This window comes from Mycotypha africana, assembly GCF_025528875.1.
Source record: "Mycotypha africana strain NRRL 2978 chromosome Unknown BDF20scaffold_1, whole genome shotgun sequence".
Lineage (NCBI taxonomy): Eukaryota > Fungi > Mucoromycota > Mucoromycetes > Mucorales > Mycotyphaceae > Mycotypha > Mycotypha africana.
In genome coordinates this window covers 1595192-1620242 of record NW_026515725.1, presented here as the reverse complement: position 1 = coordinate 1620242, position 25051 = coordinate 1595192, and the positions used below count along the sequence as shown (strand labels likewise).

Genomic DNA, 25051 nt, shown 5'->3' with positions numbered 1-25051 from the left:
TGTATACAGTGCGGCTAGTGAAAAAAACAAATGGCGATTTTGAGAAGGTTGTCAAGTTGGTAACTTGAGAACTATTACAAGTCGATAATACGAACTTGCTGCCGTTTTTACTCTTCAGATAAAGTAAAAAGATTATTTGTCTTCTAGCTGTGATAGAAGTTATGTTTATTGTGAGGACGCGTATGCTAATCAATACTTCAGGTTCATATACTTTATGTGTAATTGTTTATATTTCCAATAACTCTATCTCGTTATTCATTCGTACATAACCTGTATTGGATGCAATAGAGATAGGTTATGATGAAATATATTCTCTTGGTTGTACGTATTCGACTATTTTAGTTGTCCATTCGCCAAATACGTCATCACTATCGCGATCTTTACACGTCCAGGATTTACATGTGCAGCAAAATAATGAACTGTTTGTGATGAAAGTAATTAAGACGTTAATAGAAACGCGGCGCTTGTATCTATTGCAACAGACAGTGGTAGATTGATTGATTTATTCCTGCAACACACAATATAGAAAAACAGCCCCTTTTGAAACTGTCAAGAATGGCCTTAAATAAGCAGTAATAACAGTTGCGTTGCCATGCAATAAACATTCGAATAAAAAATAGAGAGAATTACATACCCTTCGGTCTTTTACGAATGTACAAGCATTCCTGCTGCATAGTATATTTGAAATATATTTGTGGCGTCAGTCCCGTATATCAGCCTCAAAGACAAGGCAAGATAGAAAGTGTCAAGGTGCGACCCTAGACCAAAACATCAGGCATTGGCAGAAATCACCAGGTATTGTATATATATATACATATATATATATATAGTACGACAGAATACCAAAAAAAAAGAAAACAAAATCGAAATCCTCAGATCCTGCAAGTATATTTATAAGGTGGTACGAACGGTGTGGATTCCAATGGAGTGAAGAGCGGTATAATCGTCTGCGTTTATTTGAATTACCAACGTCTCTGTTAGTCGAAATGAAAGAACAAGTTGATATACATAGAACTCTTGACAAGGACCAAATCAGCATTATTATGATCCATCCCGAAAAAACTGTACGAATCAGACTGAGTGTCAGTCTAGACCGCAACACATAAAAACGATCCATATTATCTTCTTAGTATTGTATGAAAATATATGACTATCGAAATTATTTTACGGGTCAGAGCTGACATATAACTGTCAGCCGACACACATCGATAGATATCGAAATTATACTTTTTTTACTAGAGTCATGAATTCGAACACAAGTTAAATCTTACATCCTGTATAATATCACATATGAGGGATAGATTTCAAAAAGTAACAGTTGCCCAAATAATAATAAGTGTCATCTTTTCTGGAAGCTTGCCATACATTGCTACTGATGACTATAAGCATGCAACTGATTACAATGAAAATATTGACAATTATTTTTGGTTTAGTGGCCAAATGATGGTACACTGCAACCGAGGAAAACGACAATCATTTTCTTGATAGCGCCATTTATTTTTAGATAAAGAATGGTTGCTTGTCAAATAGAGTTTTATCTCTCTTCTTGTGCTGCACAGGGTAGGACTAGGAAACAGCGTAAAAAGGGCGCAAAAAAAAAGGTCCCATGTTGTAAATACAGTATAAATTTCTTCTTTTTCAAGAAAGATAGTGGGGGATATGTGGAGGTAGTGCATGATGAAAGCAAGCCTGGTTCAACTCATTATTCTATACTTTTTTTTGAATTTTTTTCTGGTTTTTTTTTTTTTTTTGGTCCTACCTTTTATAAAAAGGTTCTAAAGCAACCACTGGTTGACTTTTTTCTCTTCCTAATACTATATTAAATTATTTCAAAAGACTGTTTGGCTGTCCTTGTACGATATATAAGGAGATAGCCACTTTAAAAAAAAAAAGCAGTAAATACCACGCCAGAATTAGTAACCATGGGAGCTAGACATTCACGACAAAATCAAAAAAATACAACTGCAGCAGATCAGACGTTCGTTCATAGTAACTCTTCCTCTTGTTCTTCTGCAAGAGACTCAATAACACGCACAAGATCAATGACTAATTCAGTCATGGTGGAAGGACGGCAATATCATCAGGAGGAAGCTAGTACTTATGGATTGCCTAAAGATGAAATCGAACAAGACAGACTAAATTCAGTAAGAAGAAATAAAAGATGGCCCACCATCATCATTCAAACGGCTGATGACCTCTGCCTTTTTTTTTAATAATATATATTATAATACATGCACACAGCAACACTTCTCCATAAAAGCATTGTTTGACGGGTAAACCAAAAAAATCATAAATATATGCATTCTCATATAGAAATTAAGCTTTTTTGTGTAAATGTGCTTATCAAAAAATTTAGAAATATACTCTCTTCTGTACTAAATCGATTGCCACCCAACGCTCAAGTGCTCGACCTTGGTTGTGGATCAGGATGTTGGGTCATGGACATGGCTATCGACTACCCTCATTTTCAATTTATCGGTGTGGATATGGCTGATATGTTCCCAACTGCAATTCGACCTGAGAATGTCAAATTTCAGTTACAAAACATCTTACAAGGATTACCTTTTCCTGATAACACCTTTGATTTTGTTCACATGCGATTGTTGATCATTGCTTTTCAAAAAAAGGATTGGCCTTGGGTGTTATCTGAAATTTATCGGGTGCTTAAACCAGGTGGCATTGTGCAACTTATGGAATCGGATTTCACGGTAGCGTATAATCTCTTAGACATAACCTCAAACACAAGAAGAGCAGAATCTTGTGTGCTTAGGTTTTTTTGTAGAGAATTTTGTTAACATGCCCACAAACGCTAATATGTGTGTCTAAAAATGGATTTAGGAAAAGACAAATGTACCGATCGTAGAAAAATTCAATAATGAATGTAAGGGTTTGATTCAGTCATTGTAGAAAAAGAGGATCATACAGACACAAAATAACGAGCGTGTTCCGAATGAGACAGACTAAAAAAAAAAGTACCTACCATTTGTAGTTATCAAAGCTATGTTAGATCTCGAACAAGATCCATGGATAGGCTCTAAATTGAGTCATTTGTTGGAAGAACAGAACTTCCAGGTTGTAGAATTGAAAGAGAAATATCTGGATTACAGTGAGTATAGAGTGATCATACCCTTCGCTCTCTGCATGTTGCTCATGACCTACCCTATTATTTTCTTGGCGTAGAATTACCTCTAAATCCAATATCAAAAGAAATGCTGACCAATTGGAAAGATGCTATGCTTTCTATAAGACCCATGCTAGCTCATCGGTTCGAATCAGCTGATTACAATGCAGTCGTAGATCAGTATATTGATGGCATTACACAAGCGGGATGGAAAGTCAAATTATGGGCACTTTGTGGCCAGAAAAAGGAATAAAATACAAAAGTTGTGTAGTTTTGTAGGCATACACAAACAAACATTCTAGTGTCGAAGAAAAAAAGCTAAAATGCGATAAAGTTTTTTTCTTTGTTTTACACACGTTTTGAAAGCTTTTCAACAAACATACCTTCATACGTTGGCAGCTTTTTTGTTACAACTTTTCATTCAGTTTCATTGTTAACTTTTATGTAATATACAAGGGGAAAGCTATGCAATGATGACTTAAGGGAAAAAAAGGGTCAGAAAAGATCTCCACTCGATTACATAATAACCAATAAATATGATTTGCTTTGTTCTTGAATATGTAAAATGATGAAAAAAATTTTAAGACATAGCCAATCAATCCAATATTTGCAGTAAAGATCAACAAACTGACGTGTTTTGAATTTTTTGATTTATGCAAATCATGACAAAAATGATCCTTTAATACCAAAAAAAAAAAAAAAAAGAGGGTAGGTCATCCATTAGAGACTACTTAGTAACAGAGAGTAGTAATAGTAGTATAGTTTTTTGGGGAATGCTCAATTATAGGTGAAAAGGGAGCCCTTTCAAAATTTTTGTAAGTTACAAAAAGCATGAATCAAAAATAGGTGTTAGTATAAAGAGAAAAAATTAAAGGAGAAGGAGTACATGATATTAAGTATATAAGGTTGAGAAGGTGTTGTTTAGCTGTCGAAAAAAGGAGTAATGATTGCAGTGCAGTTTTTACAAGTGTATTGAGAATAGAAAAAATGAAGGGCGGCAGCAGCGAAGAGAGGAGGGCGAGAACGGAAGGGAGAGGGGGCGGGATGTGAGTATGTTGATATCTAATTGTATCTTGTTATTACATATTGATGTTGTACTTTCAAAAGAGAAATAAAGAAAGACAGCTGCCATGTAGCAGGTATGTGGAATGACTAACCGAGTTTACCTTTTATATCCTGGGTAAAGATGTTCATTGACTTGCTTTGACATAAAGGAAGGGTAAGATAGGAGATAGTGAAAGAGGGAGAGTCATATTACTGCTACAAGCTGTTACTATTCTCGCTTTCTTCATATTAAGTAGCCTTCAAACTCATCTGTACCAAGGATATCACGATTCCCGGATCGATACCTCACCATCCATTTCCCATTTGGCAATTTCACATAGAAATTAGAATAAGGAAATTCATTCGGTTTACAATAAGTGGGGCTGAAAGGCGGTATAATCATATTTGATGTTGCTGGTAACAATTCTTGTCGTTGTTGTTGACGAAGACGACTATTATGCATAAGTACTTTGCGTTGCCGCCCTCTGCTAACATTGCCGCTACTGCTATTACTACTATTATTAGACGATGAAGTCGACGAAGATGACAATGAGGAACATGTTGTTGTAGAGTCTGTCATTGACACACATTTATTATGTTGACTCGATGTGCCGCTCGTATTCGATAGTGTGGAGTAGCGTCTTTTATTGCCACTTGTGCAATTGGTATAATCTGTATTTGTGCTGTTATGGTGAAACAAATGCGATAATCGTTTCCAGACACTTTTTAGGGAATGTGATGAAGCTTCTGATAGGATAGAATTGTTGTCTAGCTTTTTATAAGTTTGAATATCTGCCATCGTTTTGTTCTGAATTGAAAGAAATGCAGAAGGAAAGTTGAATAGAGCAAAATAGTAGTGAATCTTGCTATTTGAAAATGCAAAAAAAAAAAGTCAAAAATCAAATAAAAAAAAAAAAGAATTACTACAAATCTAAACGATTTGTTTTATATTCCCTTTTATTTTTTCCAGATCTGCGATTTCTTTTTTTTTTTTTTATTTCGTTTGTTAATGCAGCCAATCATAATGATAGCATCATAGACACTTGACACCACAAGAGCTCATCTCAAATAAGGAATGGATGTGCATTTTCTCGTGGTCTTCTTTTTGGAGAAAAAGAAGCATCTTCTGTACGCTATCAGAGAAACTGTTTTATAGGTAATGGTCATTCAACAAAAGTAATACTACGATTATTGACTTTTATTACTCTCTTCTTCTGATAAAAGGAAAGGAGAGGGTCAAGCTTCCTTTTTTTTCAAACCCTTATCAAGGAAAAGCAGACAGCCAGGAATTTTAAAGTCCTTTTTCTTTTTGTGGATTAATGCTTTGAGTGGCAATGAAAAGTATTGATGTACTGATGCAATTGATTTCATTTGAAACTGATAAACGATAAATGAAAAAGAATTATGCACGTGAATAAAAGCCTCCCGCGTCATTTTGTATATAGTAAATACAGTATATAAGGGCTATCATGAAGTAAGGATGAAGGCATTGTGTGGCTGCTTCTGCGAAAGACCATATTTATACATAATCATTACATGATAAACGCGGGCAAAAGACACCCTGCATGTATGCACAACTACGGTGCTAACCAATTCGTAACATATTCCTTCGTTTTCTATTTCAAATATGAAAAAAGCATTTGTTATTATTGAACAATCTTACATCTCCCTGAGCTGCTTCTCTACAATCGTCATTTATATTGCCTCTGAAACAACCACCCCAACCCCGCCAAATAAAAATGGATAAAATGCTGATCATTTCTAAGTCATCTTCTGCAGATCTGTTTATGCCTAGAAGTTCAACATAGAAGGGAATATCAGTTTGAGAATCTGAATCAACATGACGACGACGACATTGAACAATTCATATACCAAAAATTAACAATCAATAAAAGCCACAATGCTACTATGTTATCGTTGATTGAGATTGAGGTAATATCAAGAGTCATTCGTCCGATATAAAAGTCCTTTGAAAATCAAACTCAAAACCCAAGGTAGCAAACACTGTTAAACCCAGCGTAAGACCACCTAATGCACGCCAGAGATTAGAGCTTTGTTGGTTCTGAAGCGACCTCGCCTGTATCAGTGCACAACTCTGTAACACATACTCCAAGAATAAATCATTGATTGTGTAACAACTTACTCTTTTTGACTCTTCCGCTCAGCTTCTATCTTTTGAACACTGAGATTAAGCTTCTATTTTACCCTTTCCCTATCTTCCTACCACTACCTCGTATGCCTAAAGAACCGTGAACCCCTATATCATGTATATTCTGAAATAGAATCGCAATTCAGTAACTCTCCTTATGTATCTAAAGTCATATCTTCTGAAAGTGACCTTTCTTTTCACACATACTGAAACTGCTTCGTCTTTATGCATAAACAAATAAAGCGAAGCAGTTTGAATTCATCATTTTTTCTTTCATAATTTGACCTCTTTTCGGGTCAGCAGCAAGTTCTGTTGATTGAAGATTCGTATCTTATTCAATTTGAACAAAATTAATCCATAATCCTCCTGAGAGCAAAATGGAGTTCTTACTGGCAAAAACGAAGATCATCGAAACTTCAAATCAAATTACATAAGGTACTGTAAACTTTGCTTTCTGTTTGTTTGCCAAGTAAGAACTTTTAAATATAACTATGGTTAACCTTAAAAAAGAGAAAAGAAAAAAAGATGAGTTTGTCGAGCTGCATCGTATGTATCCCTTATCTCCATCAGCTTTAAAAAATTGCATTCTGAGTAAACAAAAGAAAAAGATAAAACAAACATTATCGAAAACCGACTGCGCTGACCAATTACGAGAGATTCTATAGAATGTGATTGTAGCTACAATAGCCTTTAAGTTCTGGACTATAAAGAATCCTACACTCAAACCTATGCTTGAAACTATAAGGTGAGAATAAAGATGATCGATTTGTAACAATAAGTATAATCTTTATACAATGAAAACATAGATAATACCGATAAACTTTGAGTAAATTTACACACTTTTATTATACGTCCAACACCTATAAATTAATTATCGCAAAAAGCTATTCAGACCTCCAAAGAGAAGAGGATTCAGTGGCCCGGAACAATAGGACTCATTATATTACAGTTGAGCAAAAAGGGGATTGAGGTTATTTTGTTGACAAACACCAAGGTATCCATCATACCGATAAACGGAAGGAGTCCACTCATCAGTGTGTTGAAAAATAAAATAGCTAATACTTAACAGTGAACCATATATTCAATATTGCTATTTTACTTCTTTATAACATTATTTTTCGATCATGTATAAATATTGCCAAGAATAAAAAAAAAACAAACAATGTTAGCCTTTCACAAGCAGATCATTTTCAGGAAGGAAAGGTTATCCTAAGCCGGATAGCGTTTTGTTCTCTAATAATTCAAGTATGAGGCGCAGTAGCTAACCATCTTTGCACTATCCTTTGCACAACAGCCCCACCATTTGGATCCAATTTTTCCAAGAAACGAACTCGAATACCACCGTTTTCGTTTGATAGCTGCAATTGTTGGCCAAACACATTGATTGCAGCAGCAGTTTCTGATTTTGGCACGACTTCCATTCTTAGTACCTCGCGTTTAGTTGCAACTCCATCAATTTCTTTTCCTGTTTCTGTTAATACATCGAACGTCGCATTGATTATTTCTGTCTTTCCCATTTCAAGTGTGTAGGGTTCAAATCCCTCCTTTATTAAGCGAATAGAAAGGCCGTTGTCCAAAAGTGTCAGGCCGCAATGCGGATGATGGAATTGCATTATACCTCCCAAATCGATGGATAAGGTAGGAAGAGGTATTCCTGCCGTATTGTATAATGACAGAGGTGTAGTAGACGGGTTTAATTGTTGTTGCTGTTGTTGCTGGGGCTGAGGCTGTTGCTGTTGCTGTGACGAATGTTTTGTATGAGGTTGGATTTCTGAGAGTTCGGAAATGCTAGGTTTTGATTTTATCGAAATAGGTGCGTTCACCAATTTATCAATGGCAGATGCCGTTGATGACACTGTAGTCATTGATTGTGAAGGACAGGCTGATTGTACTGAAGTTAGTTCATCAGATTCGTTGCATTCTCTTTTAACGTCAATGCTCGTTGATGCATTTGAGTAGACTGATACTGCATTGACAATATCAGTATGTTGCGAATCAACGCAGACAGTAGCACTATCTGAACTATAAGTAGGTGGTAAATGGTGCTGCCCTTGTGTCTCCCGCTGTTGCTGCATCCTTTGTTCAAGCAATTGCGAAGCAAAGTGACCCAAACCAGCCGGTAAAGTTGTTGAATGTTTTATTCCAGTGCGATGTTGTAATTGATGATGCTGACCGTCTGCTGAAGGTGCTATCCTTTCCTTTTTATATCTCTGTTGTTGCTGCTGTTGCTGTTGCTGTTGCTGTTGTTGTTGTTGTTGTTGTTGTTGTTGTTGTTGTTGCTGCTGCTGCTGTTGCTGCTGTTTCTTAGCCGCTTCACGTTCTACTCTTTCTAATTCGAAAGCCTCTGATGCCTTCTCCCTGTCCTTTTTCTCATAAAAAAGTTTCCATTCTTCTCGTTTAGAAATCACAGGAGCACCCTTTAGGATCTCACCGTTTTTCCATAGCAAACCACAACTATTACAAAGTGTACCATGTCCATTCGGTCCTCGTCTCCACATAGCTGTCGTCTTCGTGCTACAATAAGCGCATTTCAAATGAGCGTCATCTTTTATATTTACAGTCTTTGTTTTCGGTACTATCACATAGAAAGATCCATTTTTAGCCCGTCAAAACCAATAATAGATTTATGTGAAGAAAAATGCTTCCTTTACATTCTGCTTTAAATTTCTCATCCCTAGGGCGTTTCCCTAGCTTGATTGCATTCAGAATTTCGTTTCTCTTCTTTTCTGCTTGTACAGGGCCTGTAGATACATCTGGTATGGTGGCTGATTTCCTCAACAGTTCCTGAATTTCTTTAATATGTGGTGAATCTGCTGCTAAATTAAAGTTGATGTGCGTCTGTTTAGGAAAATACTTCATCTGAAAAGTAGGAAAGCAAAAAACCGTGAGTAGCAGAAATCAATCTGTAAGAATACATCTTATAGTTACTTTCTCCTCCATTTCTTCTCTGACATTAGCTGCATTATGTACAATACCATTGAGGGCTTGAACTATATCATCATTAGCACCCATCAGGCGGATATTTACAGGTTGATAGGTATCTTCTTTACAGGGTATTACAACACTTGGTTCATATGGGCCTTCTTTACTAATAAATTCTGCAATACAGTCCAAAGAAACGTTCCTTCCATAAGTTAGAATCTTATCTTTTGAGGATAGAAAAAAATCATTCGATTCGGGTGTTTCGACGGGTATAACAAACGATGCAAGAACCTAACGGAAAAGCAGTTCGCTCAGTTGTTGATTCTCAATTATATAATTCGTACAGCCTTTACCGTAAAAGTTTTATCCAAATCACTCATGGGTATACTCTCAATGATCGTGCTCTTGGGAAATATAAACCGTTCATTTGTCACCTCCTTCAGTTCGAACACGATATCTCGAAATATTAATCTTTCAGGATCTTGAGACGCGCTTTTACTGGTTATTTGCGATGCTTGTGCCTGTTTGTCGAGCACTTCTACCACATGAGCTGCTGGTGGTGTTTGGTTTTGTAACTGTTGCTCGTCTATTTGCGTCGGTGCAGCTGCATTTTGCGAAAGGTCCTGCTGTACAGCCAGCGCTGTCTGATCGTTATTATATTCAGCATCAGTTTCAGAGGCTTCCTTCATATTCCTATTAGGTTCAGTCCATATATTCTGTGCTTTTGCTATAGATTCCCAACTTTCTGATCGTACAGCTTCGTAAAAACACGTTTCTTCGAATAAGTGAGGGCCCAGTTGTAAAGTACAGGTTCCTAGATATCTCATTTGCGGCCACTTTTTTCGTATGCTCGGATTTCGTTTCGGTTGCTGTATTGGATCAGCTCGATATTTATTAAAGACAAAGTTTGCCCAATTTAAACGAGACTGTAACAAGGAAAGTAAGAGCACGCCACTAGTGATTAGATTTTCATTGCTATTGTTAGTTATATTGATCAGGCACAAAAAGCATCGACACTTAATCTTTCTTTTCTGCATACTTCTTGCATTCATCGGAACTAGTTACTTCTTTTTCTTCTTCGATTATTGGAATAGGGTATTTTCTAACTGAGGTTTCTATTCTTTTCCGAGCAGCGATGAGTCCTGAAGTAGACATTGAAACAGTGATAAATTTGAAAATTAAAATCGCCCAAGTTTAAGTTCATATATACTGCACTGACGGAAGTTGAATAAACTGACTGTTTGAAGCGTTTACCCAAATTTGAGGGTAAGGTATAGGTCTTTAGATGTTGTTGTTTCTGAGCTTGCGGATTCAAATTTCAGACAAAAAAAAATAAAAAAATAATAGTTAGTGAGGTCTATTAAAGAAATGATAGTTTTATTTCACGTTTTATCTTTCAAAAGTTTGAGATGTAGAATAGATAGGAAGAAAGACACTGCTATAACCATTTGTGAGCAGATTTTTACGAATAAGTAAAGGAAGAAGGGGAATGAAAAAAAATGGAATCAGCGACAGAGTCATGTTATTGATAGATGTTTATTATATCGCGCTTATCTATGACTTAGAAGAGGCTACCTTTGCTCAAGATGCTCTCAAAGTGTTTATGAGTAGAGATTTAAATCCGTTATACAAAGAATAGCTTGGCTTTTTTTACAAATTATAGATAAGGACCAGCAATACAGCAATATCACATGGAGTGTCCACAACAACATTTTTAGCGAGGACAATTACACTTGCATTATTAATGAAGATGCAATTATAATGATCCGTTCCTTTTCCTTATCTTAACTATAGCTAACAGCAAAGTGCAAATGAGTATGTCCATGTCGCTACATACTGCAAATTTCATCTTTTTGCGGAAGCATAAAACAATTGAGGAGTGGTTGAATCAATAGAAATAAACTAAATGTTGAGACCTTTCTTGCTCAATAACTTATTATCGAAAGATGCTCTTTCATTATCAGTGTAGTTATTTGTATCACAAGTCGTTCTCTTTACTATGAAGTACATTGATAGATGGATATCCTATTCTTTAATATGAACTCTTTCGATAATTACCACTGTACGGGCATTTCTTTATGATGGAGAGCGTATTCTTTTTACTGTATCAGCTAACATTTTTGTTTGTTCCTGCTCAATCCATCATTTTCCATCAGTAATTTTCTAGTAACACAACTTACACGTGTTTTTGGTATAAAAAGAAAGACTAAAAGAAGGTTAAACAACAGCGAAAAAAAAAGAAGGGTTGTAATCCATAGATTCTTTTTGAATTTTTGATTTTTGTCAATAACTCTCCACTCCTTTTATTCGACCGTGTTTAATTATCGCCGTATACTATTCAGTCTTTAAACACTCATCCTTTATGCAACCCTTTCCCCGCACTTTTAAATAGATCCTTTGCTAATGACTTCTTTCGACCCCGCAATTTCAAATGCTACAGCAACACAATCTGACAGTACCAACAATAACAGCAACATTAACAATGCAAATGCCATTTCGAAGCTTGTAGCAGAAGCAGTAGCACAAGCAACTGTACCTGAAACTACTAATCCTAATGCTGATGTTGCTGGTACTTTTCAACATCAGCATCAACATCCACAAGATAATGGACCGGTAGCTGCTTGTGTTGACTCCAGTCCGGTGCAAGCTTATGCCAAATTGGAAGGTGACGATCTTTGTTACTACGTTCGTAGCCTTCATATAACCTTAGGAAGAAAGGTATCTAATCCTGATAACGTCGATATACCGCTCGGAAATACAAAATCGGTTTCTAGGCAACATGCGCGACTATTTTATAATTTTAACACTCACCGCTTTGAACTGACAATTTACGGTAAAAATGGTGCTTTTGTGAACGAACAATTCGTTGAGAGGGGAGTGACAGTACCTTTAGAGAACAAAACAAAAATACAGATAGGCGAGATGGCCTTTCAATTTCTATTACCAAGGATGACCATCAGTAAATCCAATCCTACCAACAACGACTTACCGCCAACGATTGATAGCGAGGATTTCAACTTTATATCGTCAACATCAACAACGACGCCACAACAATTAGAAAAACGGAGCATGAAAAGGATGAATATTGAAGATCTCATTGACCCAACTGTAGCTACAATGATGACAACCACGGCAAATAATTTAGAAGGGGACACAGCCACCGCCACTGCTGTTACCAATAAGAATGTAAAACCTCCCTATTCCTATGCTGCTTTGATTGCTCAGGCTATCACTTCTACGGCAGACAAGAAAATGACATTGAATGGTATCTACAACTTCATAACGTCGCATTATCCCTACTACCAAATCTCACAAAATGGATGGCAAAACTCAATTCGACACAATTTGTCTCTCAATAAAGCATTTGTTAAAGTGCCCAGAAGTCATTCTGAACCTGGGAAGGGGGCATTTTGGACTATCGATAATAATGTAGAGCCACAATTCATGAGTGTAATTCAGAAGAAAAATAAACGAACAAACACAGCAACCCCACAGTCTAGTCTCCCTGCAACAGATATCCTGACCACCGCAACAAAAAAGGAAGAATTTGGGAACGCCAGAAAAAAGATTAAAAAGGAACATTATTCTTCGACGCCAACGTCGACAGTCAAAACAGATGCTTACTCTGTGAACCATCCTATGCCAGACAGAGCTGCTTCGAAAGCAGAAGATGGAGAGCATACGAAGTTAGATGAAAAAATACCCAATGAAACTATTACTGCTCCCAGAGCAGCAACGGCAATAGCGGATGGAGAATTCGCAACGATTGTTCAAAATTCTACTTCAACACTTGTAACATCCATCGACCCGTCGATCGTTGTAAATAATTCAATAGTTCCTTTTGAGAGTACAATACCGCTGTATGAAAAGGAAAACGTTACACTTACCGAAGAGCAACAGTGTCGATCATCAGGTACACCGCCACCGACAGCATCATCCCCATCATCAAAACCACCGCTTCTTAAACCTCACCTACAGCCGAACCCAGAAGCCCAAGCAAAACTTCAAGAGCAATTACAAAATACTATTCGTCAACATCTTCTAGATCCTATCCGTTACCCTTTACCTGCATCTGTAACGGAAGCATTACCTCAAGCTATGACTCAATTACCTCCTCAATTAGCCTCAGCGTTGAACAGCATCCTGAAGAAGAAAGATGGTGAAACAGAGGAAGAAAAGGAAAAAGGAGATGTCAGCGACAAGGATACAGATCAAAACAAGGTACACAATAGTGAGGATGGAACAAATGTTCATACTCTTGTTCCAACAGGCGAAAAAACTGATATTACCATCAACAACGATGTTAACCCCTCAACTGTTACAATTATGCAGAGTGAGGACGATATTTCTTGCGGAAGCGATACTATCACTAAGAATTCCGACGAGAAGCTCTCTATGGCTATAAGTATGAATAACCCTAAAATTGAAGAGGATGGCAATGGAACAATAACTAAACACGAAATTGATGGCAACTATAGCGCCTCAGGCACTTTGTCAAAAGATATAGTTTTGTCCGAGTCTACGGCAACCAGTGCTACAGCTAGCTCAAAGCATGATACCGATAAAAAGACTCCTCCTTCAAATTAAAATGACTTTACCCGCACAGCCATTTACAGATTAGCGTGTGTACGCCTTTATTGTTTTTATATATGAGTTCCTTTTTATTCAAGCTTGATATCAATAAAAATTCCTACAGTTTTTAAGTTGTTTTTTTTTTTCAAATGCAGACATAACAAATGGTAGCGACGCAAAAAAAAAAACGTAAAAAGATGGGGCCTGATTTATTCAGACGGAGCATTTTTCAACTCATGGGTTTATCCAAACAGATCGGTAAGCCACTACCACACCCACCCCGCCCTTTCCAATTTTAAGAGGTTCCTTGCAAACAGCAGAGAGTCTTTCTTTCATCAAAACGTTGCCTTGTTTAATACAATTTTAAGGGTTTAACGAAAGATTTATCCTCTTTTACCTTTTCAGTTTTAATTCTATTCACCAATGTCTGCCTATAGAGTTCTCTTAACAAGAGCAACAACTGCCAGAGCCACTGCGCAAGTGACAGGAGCTGCTTCTGCTCGTTGTCGTCACCCAAACACAACGATTGTTCGTCATTACAGTTCGCCTTTTAAGGTTTTCATGGATACTTTCAAAGAACAAATGTCAAAAAGCAAAGAGGTAAAAACTATACAAGATGAGTCCGGTCGTTTAAGTGATAGTGAAGCATTAAAGAAAGCCAAAGAATTATTCAAAGTAAGTCATCGAAAGGACGTGAGCTTTACATTCCACGAAAGAGGGTGTAAACTAATGATGATTCTCATTAGGCTCAGCAAGCTGCTCAATCAGAACGGTTAAAGCAAACAACGGAAAGAATCTCCAAAGCAGCTGAAAAAGTAGGCTCCACTGTCAATGAATCCTTTAAAAAGGCAGCCGAAACAGAATTTGCCAAAGATACCACAGAAAAGATAAAAAAAGCTGCTGAGACCATTAATAAAACAGCTGAGCCTTTGAAAAAGAGTGAAACTGTGGGGAAGATCACCGATTCCTTTAAAACAGTATTGGAAGACAACAGTGGCCGATATGGTGGTTTCGTAGATAGGGAAACCAGACGTAAAATGCGAGAAGAAGCCCAGAAACAGGCTTCTAAAGGGTCGGGCGAAGGAGCTGAAGCAGCGAAAACAGTAGCTGAAAATCCCAACGCTGGTGCCAATTTAGTGCTTCATAAGGATTCTAAATGGAAAGAAAGCTGGACTAAGTTCAAGGAAGAAAGTCCAATTATGCAAGGTAATGGATAAAGACTTGTGAAATGTATAAGAGAGGTTAAAGGTTGCTTAACAAGATGACTTTGTGTTTAGGCATTTTCCGCGCCAGAAAGAACTACGAAGAATCAGATAATTTATTCGTATCATATTCCCGCGCTATCACTGATCGCATTGCTGACACATTTGGTAATGTATTTGAGATAACGAGTGACATTGGAAACTCTGGTCATATTCATAAAGTCATTATTACCTATGATTATGATATTAGGCTCCTTATTTGAAGAATCCGATCAGGCTCAAGCTATTCGAGCTTTCCAAGCCATTGATCCCACTTTTAACATGGATAAATTTTTGACAGATGCACGTAAATTTATAATTCCTGAACTTATGGAAGCTTATTTGAAGGGTGATGTTGAAACATTGAAATTATGGTGCTCTGAAGCTGTAAGTTATCGATTTTAGCGCTGAATGTTATCTTTGACCAAAAATTGCGGAAGCTGATAAATAAGAGTTTACTTTGATGTATATTAGACCTATAATGTTTTGACTGCTGTTATTCAGGCACAAATGCAACAAGGATTGATTAGTGATTGTAAGATTCAAGATTTACGTGACGTCGATGTAAGTATATTTATACAGGCATATATGTACATATACAATATGAGGTTTAGTATAAGATGCTGACACTTAAACTTTTGTGATGTAGTTGGTTGCTGCCAAGATCTTAGAAAATGATGTACCTGTGCTAGTTTTGTCATTCCGTACTCAGGAAATTATTGTTTTCCGTAACGCCAAGTCAGGAGAAATCGCCTATGGCAAGGAGGTAAAGCACTTTTAACCAGGACTATTCACGAAACTGTTACTCAATTATATTTACATTGACATTATAGGATCACATCGAACAAGTAACGTATGCTTGTGTTTTCACAAAGGAACCTGAAGACCTACAGAACCCTGTTACCAATGGTTGGAGAATTATCGATATGGCTAAACATGATTCAAGACCCGTTTGGTAAAAGCTTTCGAAGAGCGATCGTGAACAACCTGAATGATACCAAAAAAGATAGACTTTGTAGATATAGTATACAATAACAATTAACTATACTTTTATTTTAATTAACCCCAAAATGTATTCAACTCCCTGCTCCTATTTCTGAGTCAAACTCTGTACTTTTACGCAATAAATGCCCTTTTGTCTTTAAATATTAAAGGTGTAGGTTATATAAGCTTTTTTATAGACGCACTTGTTACGCTAAAATGACCAGACATAACGTTCACAATCTATACCTTTCTGTTGGTCCTTTATTGTTATTTCAAGTTGTACAAATGATCTAACATTGCAGTGCACTGACTCTCCGATTGGCCTGAAATATCATACCATTTGTCAATCTGTTTGTTACATTGTTCGAAGGTGTTCTTCGCCGCTTTATTTAGTATTTCTCAGCCTCTTCCCCAGTTTCTTCCCCACTGTATAAACATATGATGATATTGCCTTATCTGTTGTATTCTACTACGCCCTTCCTTATTTTGACAAGGCTATCCTCGTCCGAACGATGTTTGTGGAATTTCGGCATTTTTACGATTTTGTTTTATTCTTTTTTTCCATTCTTCCACTTTTGTTTCTTTTTATTCTGTGATATAAGGCTTTACATAATTGTTTCAGTTTAATAATTTAGATATATTTACCAGCAAATGAATCATCATCTTTATGAAGAATCTCTTTCACAAGAATCATTTTTATCATCTTCATCTTCAACGTGCTCCTCTTCGCCATCACTAGAAAACCTTCTTGCTGCAGCCAACTCCACCAAGACCACAACAACGACGACTACGCAACCACAATTTACTCTAAGTCAAGTGCTATCCAATCCGAAACTGCTATGTGCTTTTGAATGCTTCCTACGTCAATCTTGGGCACATGAAAATCTATTGTTTATTGAAGCCATAACTCAACTAAAACATGAGACAGACCCACAAGTAGTAGAATCCATCCTCCACAGGTATAGAATGTTGAACAAAAAATAACGAACATGAGACATTACTATTTTTATTTTTTATTTTTTTGCCGTTCCTGAACTGATCATAAAATTTTGTTTCTGCGATTATGTTACTTCAAATAGGATCTATAAAACGTTTCTTGCTCAAGGTTCACCTTTAGAACTCAACGTTACTACACAAGAAAAAGTTGAAAAGGATTTAAACACTTTACAATGGGCTATTGTGGATAAAATAGACGCTGTCACAATTTTAGAAGAAACAGAAGCACAGGTTCTTGACATGCTGGTATTACACTAATTCCAAATGGAGATAGAAAATTATAGTTTTCTATCACGTTTTTCTCGTGACATTGCAATAAGGTATTGATCGCTAATACAAAAATTTTATGTAGGAAATTAAGCTCTCAGAATTTATGCAGACAATGGATTTCTCATTGGGGTAACGTCTAGAATCTGTAAAGGAAAGTCAGGAGCCCTCTTATTGCCGTTAATATTAATGTCTGTACAACGAATCTATATAGGACAATAAATCCTGCTAAAATCAAAAGTGAACAAGTGAGAGTTTGTATTATAGGTGGTGGATTTACTGTAAGTGTATTAACCGATGGAGTAGATTTAGTATAGTAATCCCGCAGGTACTAAACATTTCCTTTTATAGGGTTTTACTGTAGCTTCAATCCTAGATCAAATGCCACGTTTCTATGTTACATTGATCGATACGAAAGGTATAGTATTTTTTACTACAGGCAGATTAGACATGTCATGAGACAATCTACGTTACATGCGATAATAACTGTCAGCTTTCTTTCTCTTTCTCTTTCCTTCTTTTTCCTTTTTTTGTTGTTGTGAAAGACTCTTTTGAATATACCCCTGGTATTGTTCGAAAAATCATCCATCCAGAGCAATCAAGTAGTTTACGTGTACGACATGATGCCTATGTTCAAAATGGTAGAGTCATCATTGGTTATGCCGAAAACCTTGCAAACAAGGGAAAGAGCGTTACTGTAAATGGTGAAGTGGTAAGCTCTTATTTTCTTTTTTATTAATTGCACTCCCCAAGATGCACCTATAGTTAAAGTACGTTCAATTCTATCCTTATTTCACATCAGATCAAATTCGATTATCTTGTAATTGCCACCGGAAGTTCTTATTCGTCTCAGCTCAAATCTATGGACACATCTTCTTTATACCGTACAACTGGCTTGGAGCAATCCTATTTGGAGTTACTGAAGGCTCGCAAAGTCCTGATCATTGGTAATAAGATTCTCCAAAAACTGTTGAGTTTATTTTCGGCAATAGTCTGTATTCGTACTGAAAAGTTCGGTTTATTTTCTCTTTCTTCTATAGGCGGCGGCCTGGTAGGTTGTGAATTAGCATCAGAGATTTCCCAACATACATTTCCTGGTGCATATCCAAAAAAAGAAGTTACCTTGGTTGATTCTCATTCTAACGTTGTCAGTCGAAGTGATGTACGTCAGCAAGCCGTCGCTTTGAAATACTTGGAAGACTTAGGCGTCAACGTTATTTGCAATGAAAGAATCATTGACTTTGATTCAAGCAACGCCAATATATATTTGGGATCAAGTGGTCGTCTGTATTCAGGTTACGATAAAGTATTTATTGCGACCGGAACTCGACCCAACACCAGTTTGTTCACTGCAATGCCCTCGGATTCCTCGCTTGAAACTTGTATTGATGTTTCAGGTCGCATAAAAGTGAAATCTACATTACAAATTGATCATTATAGATACAAGCATATTTTTGCAGGTGGTGATGTTACGAACGTTGTGGAAGAGAAAACAGGTTATGCTGCCACTATATCTGGTGTTTGTATTGCTCGTAATATTTGTCGCCTGGTCAAAGGAAAAGCGCCACTTAAACAAGGAACAAAAGGTACACTGCCTGCCCCACATAAGCCGCTCCACGGTATGCTGGAACATGGTGGTATAGGCAAACGTACGTTGTCGTTTTTTTTGTTTTGTTTTTTTTTTTTCTTTTTTTTTTTTTTTTTGCAAACTTGCAAAATTTATAGAGAAACAAGCTATTAACCTCTATACATCACTTTATATAGAAAATCTTAACTCCATAAAAAAACGGTTCTCGTTTCTGAATCCATCTTGGGCAGCTTTAAAATATTTTGACGAGCAACAATTTCTCAAAATTGTTCAAGGACAAGGGACAATCAACTCATCCCAAGTGCTTGGACGATTACCAAGGAAACTCAATTTGCCTCCTTCAAGCAATCCTTCATCGTTAGCATACCAGCTTTTAAACCATCCTCATGATCGTAATCAGCATTTGAATTCGAAAAGTACACCGACCCCTAAGGCAGTAGCTGCCAACATGGCTCGACAAAGGAGCTGTGAAATGACAGGTGTAAAAAATTATAATCATTCTTCCACTGTGTCAGTATCTTCAAATGCCTATCATGGTGAGCCAAAATTTAGATCAGAAACTGCTATTCATCATATGAATGACAGTAGTTATAAAACAGGAATTGTAAATAGTATAGCTAAACCGTCAACACCAAAAACACACCATACCTTGACAAAGAATAATAAGAATAACAGTAATTTAACAATGTCTCCAGGATCAAATGTAGGCCGTCATGAAAATGCTCAGAACTTGCATTGGACTTCTCGCAATAAGCTACCAACAGAAAATGACAGCTTCAACGGCTCCTTTGTTACTTCAACGGACAGCAATAGAAAGGTAGAAGAAGATTATACAAAACCACTGGAAGGCTTCCTGTTTGAACATTTCACTTTCGGTGGGGAAGACCTTCATTTATTTACCAACAGTCACCCTGTGGCATCTGTCTCCCCTAGGGAGAACAAAATCTATAATCACCATTTATCGCCTCAACACCACCAACCGACAACCGGAGCAAAAACTGTTGCTAATACTACAACTAGAAAAAGATCCAATACCACAAGAGCAGAAAGCCACCACTCTACAAATGGAACAACGACAAATACTGCTTCTACAACTACAGCAGAGTATATTATGCCTACTGTTTACATACCGCATCAACTTTCTCCACCGCCACCACCAAGAAATAGTAGTAGACGACGTAGAAGAGCTAGTCTTTCGTCCTCCTTTAATGCATTGTCGTTAACAAGTACCAAAAGTAGCAGTGCTAATAGCAAATGTATGACAGCCGTGCCTTTGACGCGTTCACCATCTTTCTCATCTATTACTTCTCGCTTTTAAAGGCGAACTATAATATGACTCATTTCGTCAAGCAATTGTAAATGTAACTGTAAATGTACTTTCAAATATTATTGAGTTTAATAGCTATATGTATATTATCTTCTTTTATGTCCAACCTTTACCTTCTTTTTTATAAAAATAGACGTTTCGAACCATTTTGCATGTATGCATTTAGTATTTAAGCTATTTAATGAACGTTAATATTTATATACTACAACATGGCAATGAATTAGATGTATTTCTGAGAAAAAATCAAACGCTGAGCAGTATTCATAATTGTCTATGAGGATTCAAATAGTCTTCTTCGTTCCTTAACTAATGTTCAGTCTGGAGAATTAACTTATCATAGAGTTGCGACTATTTTCGGACATCTTGTATTCCCCCACATGCTTCTTTTCTTTCCTAAAAATCGCGTACTTTTGTCATGCCATCTTCAGGTTTACTTTATTGAATATACCCAAAAATAGTAACAGTAATACCGGTTTATCGTCTCTATAACAAGCGCCTCTATCTATGGGCTTAGGCAGTTTATGAGTGCATTTACATTTTTAGGGATCAACACGTTTAAAGTGAGCCGCAAATATGAAATTAGCAAACAGTAGAGGTTTTTATACACTATAATAGAATTCTTGTTGTTCATTTCAGACAGCTGGAAATCCGGTATAATTGTAGTTGTAGTATCATCGCTTTGTCTTTCAGTCATCTAAAATTGAATAATGTCCAATTCAATTCAACCATAGTTCTGCTTTCGTTTAAAAAATCACTGGCATCATCGGATATATTTTTAAAATTCCTGCTCAATAAATCATTTGTATTCTACTGTTTTTCTTACAAAAAATTTGAAACTTTGTAAGGTAACACAGCAACACATTGTCATGGTGGAAGCCAACTACTTGCCAAAAGAGGATAAAATCGTCTGCCTAACCCACAGCTTAGAAAAATGCACAGATTGCAAAGTAGATTGGACAGCCCAAAACAAATTGGCCTCATCGGTCAAACTCTTGAAAGGTCACGATTTACCCAAGCCAAATCAACCCATTCCATCCGTCAATCCTCAAGTTAATCAGCTCAAGATGGAGGGCAACCGTGCTTACAAAGAATCAAAATACGAAGAAGCAATCAAGTATTATGGCTTAGCAGTACAGGTTTCTTGGAGCCGACCTTTATGGGAGCCCTTAGCCTTCCAGTTCGTCAGAGAAGAAGTTGCCACTATTCTAAGTAATCGATCAGCTGCTCATGCGGCCATGAATAATTATGTAGAGGCGTTAGTAGATGCTCAAATAGTAACACGGTTGAAGAAGGATTGGAGCAAAGGATGGTTTAGAAACGGAAAGGCGTTATTGGGTTTGCACAGATATGAAGAAGCTATCAAAGCTTTTCAGACTGGATTGACCTATGAAAGTCAAAGTGAGGATTTGTTGAATGCTATTAAAGAAGCTCAAATTGCGTTGAAAGCTTAGAAGACCACACTCAAGTGTCGCACCATATTAAAATGACCGCCACCGTTAGAGGTGACAAAAGCCCGTCAAGATTGGTTTAATAGAAAACTTAGAGATGGAATGAAATTGTTGTCCATTTTTCATAGATATCCTTCATTTTCCTTGTATTTTATTCACTTCTAATAAAACAGGTGTAATCATATTGTTACAAATCTGTAACAAAAGCTGAATTGGCAGCAGATAATGATAGTTTCTCTATCTGCTGGTCAAAGGATATACAGTAACATACTACCGTTACCTATTAAAAATATATTATTTTTCTATATCGACCTGGCCAAAACAATAGAAAATACGGTTTGGAAAGAAGCAACTGCGCATAACTCATTCAGAATATTACATTATTATGAGATTATAATTGCCTAAGTGGGCGAAAAATGAAATCAAATAGGGCATCCTACGATAGGATGCTTGAACAAACGTAATACGCTTTCGAATGAAGAATTATTATTTACTTGTATTTTGCATGCAACTATCATTATGTACTTGTAGACAAATTTCCTCGATAATGACAGCCATTTTACTGCTGTTCCAAGGAATTAAAGGTGACAATAAGAATGAGAAACTGGAGATACTACCAAAGAAGTCCCCTTCCCCTGCTGCTGCTGTTGCTGCTGTTGCGTATATTGGCTTTGGAGATTATCAGTAGAGTGAGGTAAACAATAGTGTTCGATTGGTGATTGCTGTTGATTTTTTAAATCTGGAAAAATGGTCTGGATGGACGGTAGACATGATGGTACCTGTACGTTTGTTGGCGAACGTTCATAAAAGGTCGGTGAAGATAAAGGTGGGGAACCTTCGGGTGAAAGTGGTAAGGGTATTAATTGTGCTGCTTGAGTGGCTAATAAATAAAGGTTATCAATACCGCGTTCTTTTTCTACTACTGCTGGTAACACATGGTAAGGATCAACAGTAGAGGAATATAAATCTTTTTTGCGCCTTTTGTTGCTATTATTAGTGCCATTACAAGCGCTGTCATCAGAAGAAAAGGCAACAGCCAGTGTATTCTCTTTTGGTTCTTGAAGTACTGGAGCAACGAGTGTGGAAGCTGACGTAAATGTTGATTGCTTTCTCTTTATACCTACGGCATTATAAGTGTTGCTGCTGCTGCAAGTATTGACTAGGGTGATAGGCGGTGAAGCACTAAGGGAGGGCTGGGGACTCCTATTGCTTTGTTCTTTGGTATTTATATTACTACTGTTTTGAACAGCAAGAATTTTTGTAGTTGTGTTAGGTTGTTCAAATTGGCCAGCAATTGTTGAAGTAGAGAAAGGAGCAAGAGTGCTGTTTGACACAGAGCTTATTTCAGTATGTATTGTGATGTTATCAGTATTGGCTAACTTCTTTTGCCGGCTTCGTCTTTTATAATTTCTAAAGCTGTCATCATTTATGATGGAGGTGTTTACTGTATACGAACGCATGGTTGTAATACTGTCTTCCAATGGGATACGATTTTCGAAGGCGGTTTTACGTAGTCGTGTCTCAATGATTGCCTGTTGCTGTAATTTGATAATGAAAATATTGTTCATTTTATGTTTCAGACTTGTATCGATGTCTGTATTGCATGTAAACCATTTACAAATGGAAGATGTCGAATATGTTAAAGGTGGTGATTGCTTCGCAGAGGTTGACGTTTTCGGTCTGGCATGATAATGATTATTTGCCGCTACTGAAGATGCCATATCGGCTGCAGAATTTGTAGTGATGTTAAAATTTATGGAGCTTTGTTGAGCTCTCTGGTCGACGACATAAAAGTCCACTTCATCAGCACTCAGCGATTCTAGACTGAAGTGACATGGCAATTCTTCGTAGTGCCGATAGTGCCAATTGGGACACTGTATCACTTTGAATAAAGGCGCTGCCACAAATGCTTGTATTTCATTCAATGTCAATTTACATAATTCGGCGAGACAATAAGCATTATAAAAACGTGCGATCGGTAATAAAGAGCTAGGTTTGATGAATATTGCGCCTGTTTCTTTATTCTTCATAAAATCCTTCATATTCCAATCGAGATATTTTCTTTGCAGTTGTGCTGTAATCGATGTGAATGTTTTGCCTTCTTTATGGGTTGGTAAGTGATTATCGTCATCTTCTATCTTTCTTGACAGATTTGCTGTTAAAAAGGACTGTGGTAATTGACCATTCAAAAAAACGGTATTGATCTCTTCCAAGCAATAGAAGAGTGTGTCATTCTCCGTCTTCTCTGTAACTTTGGTACGGTTGTTGTTTTCCTTATTTTCAAATGAATATATACAAAATGGAGTCGCTTGATTACCGAATGTTCCCAGGATGAGTTTTTTCATGGAATCTACGATGGTATGTGCATGTACAAAAATAGTTGGTTATTATATGTTATAAGACGAATGGGTACGGAAGAAAAGAGGCAAATATGACTGAGCAATTGTGTATGTGCTTTTCTTGTAAATAATAGGGGTTAAAAGGGGACTGTAGCAGAAAAAAAAATAAAAAAAAATAAGAAAATCACACAGAAACAGACAGAGAAAGGGGGTCAAACTCACTACAACCACAGTAATATACATACCTGTTGTAATTCGAAGAGCCATTTTTTTCACAATTATTTCAATAAGATCAAAAAAGAATATTTTGAAGCCAAACTGCTCCCATATTTAAACCCATTAAATTGTAGATTCCTCATTTCAGCAATTTTGTCAAGTTTACCACAAAATACAAAATATGTCTGCTGATTGAATCATTTTATGTTTCGCTTTATTTTAAGGGGGTTCAGCTCAATCAATTCAAGCATTGCCAAAATATCACAAAACGCAGGGCAATTGGAGCAAATAACTCCTGAAAAAGAAGAACCATCTTAAACAATGGAGACGATCCACAAAAAATTTGAAAAGACCAACGTGTTTCAGCATTTTTACACATAAATTGCTCTCCAAGATGCACAATTACCACAGTTCCAGCACAATTCTGGTGTTTAAAATAAATAGTTCATGACATTTTATATGCATCAGAGCATGGACAGAGCATAGGCAAGAACAGACAATGGATATACGTTGAATATTGAAGAATAATCTTTTCTAAACCGACCTTTGTGTATATTTTCAATTGTTGAGTGGTGATCATTTTTCAGAACTGTACGGAGCTCTCTGTCCATAATCATATTTCTTTGAAGACAGGTACTCTAATCAAATTATAACTGCTTTGAAACACATAAATTACTAAAAAAAAATTGCACCGAATGAGAGCTATAGTTGTCACTCGAGCCTCGTACATTGCTATACACGAGATATATCCTATATGTCCAATAAGAGAGCATTTTAATCCAATGATGACATTTTTAATGATATTAACATTAAACAGCAGACAATTCATAGCTAGGT

The 25051-nt window shown here is 36.7% G+C and overlaps 9 protein-coding genes across 9 annotated transcripts; 5 read left to right on the top strand and 4 right to left on the bottom strand.

Moving 5' to 3' along the window:
- Positions 1–803: 803 nt before the first annotated feature.
- BDF20DRAFT_844226 (uncharacterized protein) lies at positions 804–1311 on the bottom strand (the record flags this gene model as incomplete). Its single annotated transcript, XM_053079607.1, has 1 exon — positions 804–1311. A coding segment is annotated over exon 1 (312 nt), but the record flags the coding sequence as incomplete, so codon positions are not given.
- A 448-nt stretch (positions 1312–1759) lies between these two features.
- Positions 1760–3722, top strand: BDF20DRAFT_844223 (S-adenosyl-L-methionine-dependent methyltransferase). Its single transcript, XM_053079606.1, has 5 exons — positions 1760–2273; positions 2357–2708; positions 2839–2881; positions 2990–3106; positions 3181–3722. Exons 1-5 carry the CDS (start codon positions 2191–2193, stop codon positions 3372–3374), a joined length of 789 nt encoding a protein of 262 aa, XP_052940614.1. The 5' UTR covers positions 1760–2190; the 3' UTR covers positions 3375–3722.
- A 687-nt stretch (positions 3723–4409) lies between these two features.
- On the bottom strand, positions 4410–4745 carry BDF20DRAFT_811227 (uncharacterized protein; the record flags this gene model as incomplete). Its single annotated transcript, XM_053076667.1, has 2 exons — positions 4410–4579; positions 4616–4745. 2 exons carry the CDS (start codon positions 4743–4745, stop codon positions 4410–4412), a joined length of 300 nt encoding a protein of 99 aa, XP_052940613.1.
- Positions 4746–7555: 2810 nt separating this feature from the next.
- On the bottom strand, positions 7556–10391 carry BDF20DRAFT_909145 (uncharacterized protein; the record flags this gene model as incomplete). The annotated part of the gene is made up of 5 exons (XM_053083557.1): positions 7556–8889; positions 8966–9173; positions 9243–9527; positions 9590–10190; positions 10276–10391. 5 exons carry the CDS (start codon positions 10389–10391, stop codon positions 7556–7558), a joined length of 2544 nt encoding a protein of 847 aa, XP_052940612.1.
- A 1095-nt stretch (positions 10392–11486) lies between these two features.
- BDF20DRAFT_844209 (fork head domain-containing protein) lies at positions 11487–13930 on the top strand. The gene has a single exon (XM_053079605.1). The coding sequence runs from the start codon at positions 11640–11642 to the stop codon at positions 13821–13823; it is 2184 nt and encodes a 727-aa protein (XP_052940611.1). The 5' UTR covers positions 11487–11639; the 3' UTR covers positions 13824–13930.
- Positions 13931–14041: 111 nt separating this feature from the next.
- Positions 14042–16346, top strand: BDF20DRAFT_37140 (uncharacterized protein). Its single transcript, XM_053075303.1, has 8 exons — positions 14042–14066; positions 14246–14408; positions 14561–15014; positions 15086–15178; positions 15261–15436; positions 15524–15613; positions 15699–15815; positions 15883–16346. The coding sequence occupies exons 2-8, from the start codon at positions 14370–14372 to the stop codon at positions 16006–16008; spliced, it is 1095 nt and encodes a 364-aa protein (XP_052940610.1). The 5' UTR covers positions 14042–14066; positions 14246–14369; the 3' UTR covers positions 16009–16346.
- Positions 16347–16684: 338 nt separating this feature from the next.
- Positions 16685–20202, top strand: BDF20DRAFT_811752 (uncharacterized protein; the record flags this gene model as incomplete). Its single annotated transcript, XM_053076720.1, has 10 exons — positions 16685–16992; positions 17113–17275; positions 17382–17428; positions 17511–17577; positions 17648–17714; positions 17842–18008; positions 18099–18243; positions 18337–18945; positions 19061–19351; positions 19592–20202. 10 exons carry the CDS (start codon positions 16685–16687, stop codon positions 20200–20202), a joined length of 2475 nt encoding a protein of 824 aa, XP_052940609.1.
- An 875-nt stretch (positions 20203–21077) lies between these two features.
- On the top strand, positions 21078–21662 carry BDF20DRAFT_904054 (uncharacterized protein; the record flags this gene model as incomplete). The annotated part of the gene is made up of 1 exon (XM_053082977.1): positions 21078–21662. The coding sequence occupies one exon, from the start codon at positions 21078–21080 to the stop codon at positions 21660–21662; it is 585 nt and encodes a 194-aa protein (XP_052940608.1).
- A 575-nt stretch (positions 21663–22237) lies between these two features.
- Positions 22238–24004, bottom strand: BDF20DRAFT_909140 (uncharacterized protein; the record flags this gene model as incomplete). The annotated part of the gene is made up of 1 exon (XM_053083556.1): positions 22238–24004. One exon carries the CDS (start codon positions 24002–24004, stop codon positions 22238–22240), a length of 1767 nt encoding a protein of 588 aa, XP_052940607.1.
- Positions 24005–25051: the final 1047 nt, after the last annotated feature.

Bases quoted from the DNA above. Each gene is read 5' to 3' on its own strand.
- BDF20DRAFT_844223 (XM_053079606.1), top strand. From the start codon at position 2,191: ATGACCTCTGCCTTTTTTTTTAATAATATATATTATAATACATGCACA. The intron at 2,709-2,838 runs GTAGCGTATAAT...AAATGGATTTAG, and splicing joins TTATGGAATCGGATTTCACG to GAAAAGACAAATGTACCGAT. The intron at 3,107-3,180 runs GTGAGTATAGAG...TTCTTGGCGTAG, and splicing joins AGAGAAATATCTGGATTACA to AATTACCTCTAAATCCAATA.
- BDF20DRAFT_844209 (XM_053079605.1), top strand. From the start codon at position 11,640: ATGACTTCTTTCGACCCCGCAATTTCAAATGCTACAGCAACACAATCT.
- BDF20DRAFT_37140 (XM_053075303.1), top strand. From the start codon at position 14,370: ATGGATACTTTCAAAGAACAAATGTCAAAAAGCAAAGAG. The intron at 15,437-15,523 runs GTAAGTTATCGA...GATGTATATTAG, and splicing joins AATTATGGTGCTCTGAAGCT to ACCTATAATGTTTTGACTGC. The intron at 15,614-15,698 runs GTAAGTATATTT...TTTGTGATGTAG, and splicing joins AAGATTTACGTGACGTCGAT to TTGGTTGCTGCCAAGATCTT.